Source organism: Mus pahari, chromosome 16 (assembly GCF_900095145.1).
Source record: "Mus pahari chromosome 16, PAHARI_EIJ_v1.1, whole genome shotgun sequence".
NCBI classification, from domain to species: Eukaryota; Metazoa; Chordata; class Mammalia; order Rodentia; family Muridae; genus Mus; species Mus pahari.
The window spans coordinates 57,464,167-57,476,857 of record NC_034605.1 but is presented as its reverse complement, the minus strand read 5'-3'; the positions used below and the strand labels follow the sequence as shown (position 1 = coordinate 57,476,857).

General features: G+C 51.6%; 1 protein-coding gene across 2 annotated transcripts in view; it reads right to left on the bottom strand.

The window, feature by feature from the left end:
- Cdhr2 (cadherin related family member 2) overlaps nt 1-12,691 on the bottom strand; it is a 35,476-nt gene that overhangs the window by 14,051 nt on the left and 8,734 nt on the right. Inside the window, exons 1-16 of one of the 2 annotated variants that reach the window (XM_029547524.1) lie at nt 10,700-10,763; nt 10,150-10,212; nt 9,824-9,895; nt 8,812-8,951; nt 8,628-8,681; nt 7,360-7,446; nt 5,657-5,746; nt 4,977-5,102; nt 4,755-4,901; nt 4,584-4,659; nt 4,374-4,489; nt 4,046-4,279; nt 3,108-3,263; nt 2,841-3,002; nt 2,522-2,583; nt 1,697-1,940 (exon numbers count right to left, since the gene is read on the bottom strand). In XM_029547524.1, the coding sequence (XP_029403384.1) occupies nt 1,697-1,940; nt 2,522-2,583; nt 2,841-3,002; nt 3,108-3,263; nt 4,046-4,279; nt 4,374-4,489; nt 4,584-4,659; nt 4,755-4,901; nt 4,977-5,102; nt 5,657-5,746; nt 7,360-7,446; nt 8,628-8,681; nt 8,812-8,951; nt 9,824-9,895; nt 10,150-10,212; nt 10,700-10,712 (1,842 nt within the window). In that variant the 5' untranslated portion in view covers nt 10,713-10,763. Of the gene's footprint in view, nt 1-1,696; nt 1,941-2,521; nt 2,584-2,840; nt 3,003-3,107; nt 3,264-4,045; nt 4,280-4,373; nt 4,490-4,583; nt 4,660-4,754; nt 4,902-4,976; nt 5,103-5,656; nt 5,747-7,359; nt 7,447-8,627; nt 8,682-8,811; nt 8,952-9,823; nt 9,896-10,149; nt 10,213-10,699; nt 10,764-12,691 lie in introns of those variants that run through there. The other variant, XM_021215679.2, reaches the window with a different exon arrangement.

Below are 12,691 nucleotides of genomic sequence, written 5' to 3'. Positions count from 1 at the left end.
GCAGAGGACCTGGTAGGAAGCCAGTACTGTGCCAGGGGTTGAGATGGACGCTCTTCTTTGTCTTCCCTCCCTGCTCAGCCCACCATCACTGCCTTCTCCTCAGGTCTGTTGGGTCTTGCTTGGGAAACGGGCCCTTCATAAGCAACTAGAGAGGGCTCTTCCAAAGGCAAGACCAATCCACGCCGTGAAGGCTCTCTGTACTTGGCCAGTTCATTCGCCAAACACCTCTCTGGATCTATAAGGATGCCATGGATCTGACAGATCAGAACGTTTCTTCCAGGAGACTCTTAAAGACCAGGCCCAGGGGGATGGAGAGATGGCCCAGAGGTTAAGAGCCCCGGCTGCTCTGACAGAGGACATGGGTTCAATTCCCAGCTCCTACACTGCAGCTCACAACTGTCTATAGCTCTAGTTCCAGAGGATCTGACACCCTCACACAGACAAATGCAAAACACCAATGTGCACACGTATGTGCACATAGGCACACACACACACACACACACACACACACACACGGTCAGAAGGAGTGAGTCCATTGAGACCTGGACTACAGCTCTGCTACTGCCAGAAAAGCCTTGGAACATCCAGAGGAAGCCTCAGCCCCTGAGGGACAGAGGGCAGAGGGACAGCCTATGAGGACCCACAAGCCCCTTCTCACAAGATGTTCCTCGGGTCAGACTAAAGGACAGATTCTTAACCTCATGCTCTGTATTCTTTGGGTTCTGGATTTTAGTGCTACTACTAGTCCTTTAATAATATCACCCATTGAGCCGGGCGTGGTGGCGCACGCCTTTAATCTCAGCACTCGGGAGGCAGAGGCAGGCGAATTTCTGAGTTCGAGGCCAACCTGGTCTGCAGAGTGAGTTCCAGGACAGCCAGGACTACACAGAGAAACCCTGTCTCGAAAAACCATAAAAAAAAATTAAATTAAATTAAAATTTAAAAACGCCCATTGGGGTTGGAGAGTTAAGAGCTCAGCGGTTAAGAGCAGTGACTGCTCTTCCAGAGGTCCTGAATTCAAATCCCAGCAACCATATGGTGGCTCACAACCATCTGTAGTGAGATGCCCTCTGATGCCCTCTTCTGGTGTGTCTGAAGACAGCTACAGTGTACTCATTCATATATAAAATAAATAAATAAATCTTCAAAACAATAATAATACCACCCATTTCTTGTTATTTGTTCTTTGTTTGGATCTTGGTTTTTGTTTGGTTACTTGGGTTTTTGTTTGTTTGTTTGTTTTGCTTTTCTCAAAACAGGTTTTCTCTGCATAGCCCTGGCAGTCTTGGCTAGCTTTCTAGACCAGTCTGGCCTTAAACTCAGAGATCCTTCTGCCTGTGCCTCCCAGAATGCTGGGATTAAAGGTGTGCACCGCCACACCTTGCTTGGATCTTATTTTTTAAGTAAGCCACATCGAATCATTTTGGAATGAGTTGGGAATGTGTATACTAAAGAGCGATTTGTTCATGAAGGCCTGTTGCACACCAGCCCTGCGAAGGGGACAATAGGTCCTTTGTCTCCTTACACTCTGCTGACCCCATGAATAAGGACCACAATGCTTGGTTTTCTAAGAGGAAATAGATGCCCAGAGAAACTGAACAACTTCCTCAGAGCCACACTGTAGAGCTGAGACTTCATGCAGTGGCGGCATGGTCCCCTCCACAACGTTCCCAACCAGGTCCCGTGTGGCTCTCACCTGGATGGTCACAGAGACATTGCCGTCCTCCTCTGGCACGAAGACGTTGTAAGAGCCTCGGACCATGGGCGTGTTGTCATTGATATCCAGCAGAGTGATCTCCAGGGCAGTGGTGGTGGACTGGTTCCCACCGTCAGTGGCCTGCAGCGTCAGGTAGTACACGGCCTGCTTCTCCCGGTCCAGCAGTGTGCCATTTTTCACCGTCAGATTCCCTGACTTTGGCTCCACCTCAAACAGGTCTGCTCTGCTCGGGGTGGTCACATTTAGCCAATAAAAGGACAGGGTGTGCATGCACTTACTTTGAATTTCAGACAAACGATAACACAGACATAAATGACCCTTGCGCAGTATTCCCAGCATATTTATGATGGTGGATTGGTTCAGCTGTGAGTGCTCTCAAGCTTCCAGGTGTTGGACACTTGGTCCACAGTGTGTGATGATGTCAGGGGTTGCAGGGGCCTCTGGGAGGTAGGACCTTTTGGGACGTTGTCCCTCACCCCTTCCCTTCTTCTGGTTCCCTATCTTGTCATGTGATCTCTCCGTGTCATACACAACCCCATCATGTGATTCAGTATACTATCAAGTCCTCTGAGCCTCCAGAACTAAATAAACCTTTCTTTTTGTAGAATACCCTGCCCCGGGTATTTTGTTATAGTCACAGAAAACCAATCATTTCTTTCAGATTGTTTTTCTGGAATGGACACACAACTGGGCACTTTGTATTTTTTCAGGGTGCTCTGTTGCTTCTCCCAGCCCCATGGCAAAGTAGAGAAGATTCCCACCCTCCCACCCCTAGCCCCACCCCCACCCACCTTAAGGTCTTACCCATTTCCTGGAAGCAGACTGTAGGTGATAGGACCCCATTCATCCCCATCCAGGTCTGTAGCCTGTGAGGCAAAGATGGCGGAACACTGGAAACAGGGCCATCTGTGTCACCATGAGACCCATCTGACACAGCTGCTGTGCATCCTGGCTCCAAAGCTCACCACGTCTGCATTCACACCTAGACACTCCACACACCCAGAAACATCGCATGCACGCTAGCAGAGACCCAGTGACACTGAATGAAGCAAAGTCTGGGACAGTCTGAGATCAGCCTTCCTCAGCAGCTCTCTCCCAGCATGACCCAACCAACATCACTCACCTGGATTTTGTTGGTGACCAGGTAACCTGTTGGACAGTGCTCTGGCACAGTGAGTTCATACAGGCTCTGAGAGAACATGGGCCTGTGGTCATTGATGTTTCTAAGGTGGATGGTCACCGTGGCAACAGAGTAGTCACTGCTGACTGAGTCAGTGGCCACAACCTGAGGACAGAAGAGCATGCAGCGGTACAGGGTACAAGGGCCCAGTTGCCCATGGCATCCGTATCCCTCAGCATCCACATCCCTCAGCATCTCGGCACACCATACCTCCACAGCCATCACTTTCTCCTTCTCATAGTCCACCATCTCTGAGTTTCTCACCACCACCTGCACACTGACAGACCCTGCCGCTCGCTCTGGGGACACATTGAAGGCTTCAGCATCCTTGCCCCTCAGGGACAGCAGGAAGGTACCATTGTCGCCCTGTAAAGGAGGGTGATATAATATGGACTGAGCTGCTGCCATCACCTCCCTGTGTCTTTCCCTCCCTCTCCAAGCTCCTGCCTTCTGCAGAAGCCCTGCCCAGTGAGACGCACACAGGGAGTCAGAAAAGACTGAGACATTAGTCCAGGCCTAGGAAGTTAGGCTGGCTGCTCAGCTCTACCAATGCAGCCTTGTCTGCCCTTCACCACTGCCAGTTTAGCACACCCGCCAGTCTACGCTCACCACTGAGCAGCCTCCATTCCACCCCACATTGCCCCAGGGAACCGTGGCCTTCCCCATCACTCACTACCATCCTTTCCTTGGCAATTCCTTCCCGGTTGACTCAGATCACTTTGAACATCACCTTTCCCTGAGGCTCCTTACTTCCCCAAATCACAGGCTACCCAGAGCCAACAGCACCAGAATCGTATCCACCCACTATTGCCTAGCACCCAGCGTCAACCCCCACTCCACACGGCCTCTACTCAGCACACCCATCCCCCAGCATTCCCCTGGACATCACCAAACAGCACGCAACAATAACCTCCTCTTTGTAGATCCGTGCTGCCCGCCATATTACCACATTACTACCTCCCCTCCCCACCTCCCCTTTCCATGGACCCCTGCCATGTGCTCTGTAATTCACTGCCACATCAACCTCAACCACCATCACTCTCTTTCCCCGCCTTCCCTCCCCCTTTGCTGCTCCCCTCCTGCATCTGTGATCTTCCCCTTCCCCAGTCCTCCCCCATCAATGCCCCTCCCTTCTCCCCTGCACCTGCCTGATCTGGGTCGTAGGCCACCATGGTCAGACCATCGATGGAGATTCGGGCAGAGGCATGCTCATCCACGTAGCCTGTGAAATTGACTTGAGCCTCCTGGGGGCTGAAGGAGCAGCCCGGGAGGCTGCAGTTGTAAAATTCCGGCTTGTGGTCGTTGACATCAGTCACCCTTATTGTGACCCATATGCTCGCCTTGGCCTCTTGCCCGTAGATGTTCCGATTCTTCTCGGTGGCCTGAGGTGCAGAACAGAAGCCAGCGAGCAGAGAGCGGTGCTCAGAGAGAGTGAGAGCAAAGGCCAAGGGGTTAGAGAAGGGGAGTCCCACTCACCGTGACCTGTATCTGCACTTCTTCGTTTTCCAGAAGCAGCTGCTCTCTGTCCAGGGAGCCACTGACGAAGATGACCCCATCTTCCCTGATGTCGAACCACCCAGGCCTCGTGGAGTCTGAGAGAGGGGGGCACTTGCAGCAGCTGTTTGCAGGGGCTCTGACCACCCCAGCCTTACCCGAGCCCTCTCCAGGGGACAACCAGGTTCTCACTGGAGACGCTGTAGGTCACATTGTCATTGATGCCTTTGTCGCTGTCCACGGCCTCCACGGTCAGCACAGACGTCCCCTGGGAGGAGGCTCGGTGAATGCATCTGACCTTCTCCTCAGGCTGCTGTGGCTACCCAGCACCCTCACCCCCACACCGCCTCCCCCAGCACATACCAAAGCGGCATCCTCAGCCACAGAGGCTGAGTAAAACTCCCTGACAAACCGAGGGTCCAGGTCTGGCTCATCAATCACTGAGATGGATACAAAGACCGGCTGGGAGCATTGGGTTTTTGGCTTGTTATCTAATATTCCGCCTGAATCCTGTGGGGAGAGAAAGCCTTCCATGAGCCAGTGCCACCACGCTGAGCCCCCTAGCTCTGCTTACACCCCACTCACACAGGCCTTCAGCTCCAGCTGGTAGAAGGCACTCTTGTTGTTGTAGCTGAGTCTGTCATTCAGCACAATGGAGCCGTTTTCCAGGATACGGAAGAGATTGTTGCTGTTGGCGGTGCTGGGGATGACCTATAACACAGAGGACACTTGGGTGAGGACCCAGTGACACCACTGTTCCTCCTTATTCGAAGAGACATAAGGTCAAATCCTGGCTCTACCATGGGCCAGAAATGCAAATGTGTCCAAGGAACTTAATGTCTCAGAGCCTCTGTTTCTCCCCTTGGCTGGTATGGATGCCTTGGGGGGGGGGGGAAGAAACTAAGTTTTTAGTTGGCATTCATAAAGTTCAAAACACACACACATGCCTCAGTTATCTGGGTAAGTTTGAGCAAGACCCAGGTCCTCCCTGAGCCTTAAGCTCTCCTGGGAGAGCTTGACGGAGAGGAGGCCTTGACGGTGCTGGTGAAGGGGGTGGGGGGGTAAGATTGGGTCCTCCTTCAGCAACTGGGCAACGTGTGACTTCTCCCTGTTGGGGGCTGAGGTGGGAGGGTGTGGAAGGGGGTGATCAGAGAAAGGCTGGGGAGCCAGGGTTGTGGTTGTCTGTGAAGATGCTGCCCCCTGGTGGATGTAAGACACAGTGAGGCAGGCTCCCACCCGGGGCTGCAGGGGCTCTTCACACTCACCTTCTCTATGAAATATTGCACCAAACCGGATACCCCTGTGTCCTTGTCCTCCGCCAGCACGGAGAACACCACGGAGCCGACTGGCAGGGTCTGTAAGAAGGGGCTTTTCACCTGTGTGTCCCTCCCACCTCGACCCCGGGCTGGGCCTTCAGCAGAGGCATCAGATGGTTAAGATGAGAGCACCCAGCAGGACGCCCCCCCACCCCCACCCAATGAGCCTGAGATGTACAGTTAAGGCCATAAGTGAGAGAGCATTCTAGCCTGGGTATGGCTCTCCTCTGCTCAGATATTCCTGAAGGCTCCCTGTAGCCCTACGGCTCAGAGCCACGGTCAGACTCCCTCCACTTGGCTTCTGAAAGTTTCCCATTCTTCCCAGAACATGGCTCAAACAGTTTTGGTGGCCCTCGGAAGTCAGGCTGGCTCTGCCCTCCTCACACTCTACCCTCTAGCCTCTGAGGCCAGCCTCACCACTGCCTGAGGATCCCTGTGCATGCTGCTCCCCGATCTGGACGCCCCCCCCCCCCCGGCAGGCTCCTTGCTATCTATTCAGGTCTCTTTGGATGTCACCTACTCAGAGAAGGCAGAAGCAACCTGTTCATGGGCACTCTCTTCCTCTCTTCTCTAACTTGTCATCTTGATAGCTTTTAGCATGTCTGAAGCACCGCATCTTTTTCTGGGTACCACTTGTGCTTCTAGACTGTGAGACCTGAAGCATCATACCCAGGGGAGTCTTGCCCACCAGGTGATGTGGGGAACCAGGACAATGCCCAGAACATGGGTGGTGGGTGGGGCCTGACAGGTGGATTTTATGCTTGGACCCACTTCAAATGTGTTCACGACCACATGGCCTAGAGATTTGGAGACAATGTTCTATTTGTTGCTAAAGCACAGCACTGGGAGAGCCTCTTCCTACCCAGTTAAAGCAGTTAAAGTCCAGGTGCCTCCGGCTGAGGAAAGGACCACGACCCAGACCAGTCACTCCAGACCTCTGCATCGTCTCTAGGTGGGACACATGGCCTAAAGTGACTGGATGGAAAGCCAGGCCAGTGTGTGCTGAGACCACAGAGAAATGGCCAGTCTTTCTGCTGAAGCTGCAGAGGCAGTGGCACAGCTCAGAGGCAGGGCCACTAGCCTCCACACCTCAGGGCGGAGGCAGCCAGTGACAGAGAGATGGAGTGACACAGAGATGGAGTGACACAGAGAGACAGAGTGACACAGATGGAGTGACAGAGAGATGGAGTGACACAGAGAGATGGAGTGACACAGAGAGATGAAGCNACAGAGAGATGGAGTGACACAGAGAGACAGAGTGACACAGAGAGATGGAGTGACACAGAGAGATGAAGCGACAGAGAGATGGAGTGACACAGAGAGACGGAGTGACAGAGATGGAGTGACAGAGAGATGGAGTGACACAGAGATGGAGTGACACAGATGGCTGTCACGCAGAGGTGACAGGCATAGAGTAACATTGTCAACACCGACACTGTCTAAATCAGCGTCCCTCCACTCTTCAGAAACATGTGAAAATCACCTTTCTCTGTGTACTTTTCCTACAACTCAGAGATTTCTAATCTGAGGTGCTTGCCTGCAAAAACAGCCCTGTCGTTATGGCCCTGCACCTCCCAGACCAGGTCGCGCTCTACTGAGTGGTATCTGCAATGCCCTCCCCATGCCCTGCCCCACTAAGACCCCAGGGATACCTCACTGATGTTGGTGGAGAATTCAGTGTTCAGGAAAACAGGTACGTTATCATTTCTGTCTTCCACAATCACCTGCATCTCACTTGTCTGCAGATGAGAAAGCCCAAGTGAGGTCAGGAAATATGACTGCCCCTTCCCTCCTCCATCCTCCCTCTCCATCCTTCATGGTTATGCGTGTGTGTGTGTGTGTGTGTGTGTGTGTGTGTGTGTGTGTGTTGTATATTAGGTGAATGTGAAGTTGCAAGCATTCAGTTTTTAAAATCTGAAACGTGTTTGCTCCATAACAGGGCATGGTTTAGCACTTTTTCTTCCCATAGTGTAATCCTTGATCAACCTGAGTACCCGATGAAGGGAATCAACTAAAGAGCCCTGAAGGGTTCTCATGCGGTGAAACAGACATGACAACGATGAGCAGAGGTAGGTCCCTGTCCTGTGTGTGTGATGTTCTGTGCAACCTTGTGACTGTCAGCAAGGCGTCCTTCACCAGATGCAGTCCCTTGGCACTGAGCCAGAACCATGAGCCATAATCTGCTCTCTTAACTGCCTTTATTTATTTAAACAGAGCCTCACCTATCCTAGGCTGGCCTGAAACACACGGTAGCCAAAGGTGGACTTGAACTATAGATCCTTGTGCCTTCAGCTCCCACCCACTGAGATTACAGGCTTTTGCCACTATATAACCATGACTTTAACAGGAAGATGGAGGAGGAGGGCTGGGGGAGCCACTCAGTGAAAGAAAGAAAAAAAAAAAATGGGGCGTATGCAGAGACTTGGAAACAACACTACGCCTGTCACTGAGTTGGCACAGTAACTTCGAGACAACAGACACAGTTAAGACCACTCTGTGGCTCTTCAATTCCCAAAACCCACATGATGACTAATGACTGATGCGGCTCCAGTTCAGGAGGACCCAGCGCCCTCTTCTGGCCTCTGTAGGCATCAGGCATGCCCACAGTGCAGGGGCGTACATGCAGGCAAAGCATTCACGCACATGAGGTAAGAGGTAAATAATTTTTAAAATCAGTATTTATACTAGCACAAACCAACACGGTCATTTTATAAGCCAAATACTTAGTAGTTAATAAATATCAAATGCTGGGTTATACTGTATGACAAGGTAAAAACACATCATTTTGAAAATAATCGACACGGGAGCACTATCAACTGGGGTACTCTCTGCTTGCCTGAAATAGACATGTGATCAGAGATGGACGCTTGGCACCGTCTGTCCCACCCCTGACCACCCTCCCCTCTCTTCTTTCACTCACTCTGAAGTTGAAACCATCGTTTGCGGAAACGGTGATCTTGAAGAAAGGAACTGTCTGTAACGGAAGGGAGAGAAAAAGCCCTGTTCCGGTGTGGGATCCCAACTACGCTCCCAGAACTCTGGCTCCAAGGGCTGCCCCTGCCTGTTCCCTCTCCCCAGGCTTTCCCTGTCCCACAATCCTCTACCTCAAAATCCAAAGGGCTGGCTAGCTTCACTTCCCCAGTGCTTGAGTTGACGGAGAAGTAGTTGGCGTTTGGGCCACTAATTCCATAGGTCAGCCGGTCGTTATCGCTGTCTGTAGCCACCACCCAGAAGGCCACGGCACCTACAGATGAACAGGGCTGAGCCAGGTCCATGGCTGCCTCTTGTAGGGTGGCCTGATCCAGCTGCCCACAGGGCAGAGATGCAGATGAGACCAGAGAGCTGGGATTCTGATTCCCCCAATCTCACCACCGCTCCGAGAGCCTCTCTTCCTGTCTCTGTGCACTGCGCTTCAGTAAGACTAGAAATGGCTGTACAGGGTTCTGTGGAAGGAGCCCTGTTGGCTGGAAGGTGCCTTGGCCATTTTATGTCTGTTTTTGGTTGTTTTTTTTTTTTTTTTCCGTTAAAACTGTGTTAAATGACCATCTCATGATAAGAGAGACCCTTCCTGATTAGAAAATGCTACGATGCAGGAAGATATGATTCTGGCACTAAGGAAACACGGGAGGAATGCTTATCTGAGGTGTTCTGTCCTCAAGCTGATGAGCAAGAGGTCCTCTGTCCTACACAACCTCAGAATCAACCAGTCTCAAATGGATTAGCAGAAAGATTTGGTATCCAGAGAGGCTGGTCCCAGGACACTCCTGAGATCCTGAAATCAGTGGGTACCCAGGACCGTCACGGAAAGTGGAGGGGTTTTTGGTGTAGAACCCAAGCCTGTCTTCCCTGATTTCAAATCCCCTCTAGATGACTGAAACACTGAATATGGTGGAAATAGTTGATTTATGAAGTAAGGACAAGAATAAAAGTTACTACAACCCCTCCTCCCAACCCTACCCCCACCCCTGAGTATTTTAGCCCCTGGAGGCTGTACCTACAATGTTAAACCATACATGCAGAGGGCTGACTGCACATGTGATCACTCAGGGGCTGGAGGTATGTGAGGATCTCAGGATAAACGCTGGGCTCTGTCTCAGCATAAAGACCCTTACTCACCCACTGGTAAGTCCTCTGGCAGGGTCACTAATGTCATATTGTCCCCAAACGATGGTGGCGAGTTGGCTGTCACTGTAGGGACACACAGAAGAGGAGGTCTGGACGTCCTGCACCTCAACACCAGCTGGTCCTTTGGATGCCTCCCCCTTACATCCAACCTTCAGCCCAGACCACCCAACTAAGCCAAGACTCTTCTATAGTCCTCCCAGGACCTACCTAGTGTGGGTCATCTAGTCTGGGCATTTGCTAGTGAGACCCGAGTCCCACGAGGTCTTGCTGGGGGTCCCCCGTTTACTACTGCTCTTGCAGGGGAGGGAAACACTCACCAGATACCATGAAGGCAGGGAGCAGTGCACAAAGCAGCCACAGCCAGGCCATCTTGAAGGGACCTGAAAGAAAAGGTGTCACACAAAGGCAACTGGGCACAGCCCTCCCTCCTGACAAAGCCCGCTTGCCTAGGTCGGACCCCAAGTTATCTGCGTCCTTCATTCTGTGGCTCTGCCACCCTCTGTCCATCTTCCTCAAGAAAGTCAGAGAGTAGGACGGATGCTTGAATGTACACTTAGCCCCAGAAGTCAGCACCCACTGAGCGCTGGATGCTGTTCTAAGTGCCTTGAGTGTGTGGCGGAGCAGTTGTTAAGTGCTGCCTGCGGCCACACAGAAAACACTGACAGGACTGGCTTTGAAAACAGGTCTTTTGATGCCAGCGTTCACACCCTCAACCGCCACTCCACCTCCCCTGTCTCACACACAACCTCGGTACCATTCAGAGTCAAGGGTTCAGAGGGCCAGGTGGGTGGGGAGAGAGGTAGGCAGGGGAGAGAAGCTTTATGGCCGTATGCCGTGAAGCACAGCTCAGGTTCTGTCACAACTCACGTGTGAGGCTCATCCCTTCACATCTCGACTCTAGAAGGGTCGCATCCAATTGGTCCCCCCTCCGTTCCACTCCACCGTGCCATATTGGCCACCTTCCCCATGCCCCATGCTTAATATCATCGGTCGCCTCAAGGACTCTCTCCAACTCAAGCCTCATCCTAGGGCTGGAGAGATGGCTCAGCGGGTTAATAGCACCGACTGCTCTTCCAGAGGTCCTGAGTTCAATTCCCGGCAACCACATGGTGGCTCACAACCATCTGTAATGGAATCCGATACCTCTTCTGGTGTGTCTGAAGACAACAACAGTATGCTCAGCATATAAATAAAATAAATACGTTTTTAAAAATTAAAAAAAAAGAAGACGTTTCATCCTAACCCCTTGTCTCCTGCTTAAAGTCCCGTGACGGCTCCTAAACATAGTTTTCCAAGACCCCAGTGACCTCCCCAGCCTCGTTGCTAACGTTCCCACATGATACCAGGAACCCCAAGCTGCCTAAGGCTAACATGAGACACCTAGAGACTCAGCAGGGTGGTCTATGCAGCCCAGAGTCTGCGGACAACCCCTCTCGCCTGGATTCCCTGTGAGGAAGACACCTGGGCCTCTACAGTGCAGTGCCAGCTCCCAGTGAGCATAGAGCAAAGGTTAATGGTTACTACCATGGAAAGGAATGCATCTCTTGCCCCTTCGCTACTGGTATCCCCACTCCTGGTCCCTCTGGTCCCCAAACTCTGCCATGGCTGGCTCCCTTGCATTCAATTCCCCCTCAACAGTCAAATCTGGCCGCCACCCCTTTGTGGTTCACCAGCTCTGAAGCCCCAGCATAAGCCTCCTGTTTTGATTCAGATCAATCTTGCCTCAGTACAGTGGTTTGAGTAAGAACGACCCCCACAGACTCGGATAATTGAATGTTTAGTCACCAGGGAGTGGAACTATTTGAAAGGATTAGAAGGATTAGGAGGTGTGGCCTTGGAGAAGGTGTGGCCTTGGAGGAGGGATATGGCCTTGTGGGAGGTGTGTGGCCTTGTGGGAGGAAGTGTGTCATTGGGAGTGGGCTTTGTGGTTTCAAAAGCCCAAGCCAGGCCCAGTGTCTGCTGACTTTGGGTCAGAGTTCTACAGAACTCTCGGTTACCTTTCCAGCAGCAGCATGTCTCCCTCTGTGCCACCGTGCTCCCCACCATGATGATGGACTAAGCCTCTGAACCTGTAAGTCAGCCCCAATTAAATGCTGCCTTTTACAAGATTTGCCACTGTCATGGTGTCCCTTCACAGCCACAGAACACTAAATAAGATACTCAGTTTTTCCCAACCTGATAGAAGACACTGAGGGGACGGGGTTGGGGGGATGGGCATTTTAAATGCCTACTAACAGGCTGGCAAGATGGTTCAGCAGGTAAGAGCACTCACTGACTGCTTTTCCAGAGGTCCTGAGTTCAAATCCCAGCCATGACATGGTGGCTCACAACCACCCCATAATGAGATCTTCTGGTGCATCTGAAGACAGCTACAGTATACTTATTTATGAATAATAATAAATAAATAAATCTTTGGGCCAGAGCAAGTAGGGACTGAGCAAGCGGGGTTAACCGGAGAAAGCAGAGGTCAAAAAAAAAAAAAAAATTCAATTCCCAACAACCTCATAAAGGCTCACAACCGTCTGTACAGCTACAGCGTACTCATATACATAAAATAAATAAATCTTTAAAAAAAAATAAATGTCTGCTGAGTGCACACTGCAAGATGAGTGTCCTCACTTACTGGCTGCCACCTAACACCTACCATCTGCCAGATAGATTCCAACCCTGGCAATACACAGTGATCAAACAAGCAAGGGATTAGCCTCCCTCAGTTAATGGCTGCCTGAACATCATGAATAAAGAAAACGTGTGTGTGTGTGTGTGTGTGTGTGTGTGGTGTGTGGTATGTGTGTGTGGTGTGGTGTGTGTGTGTGTGTGTGTGTGGTGTGTGTGTGGTGTGTGTGGTATGTGTGTGTA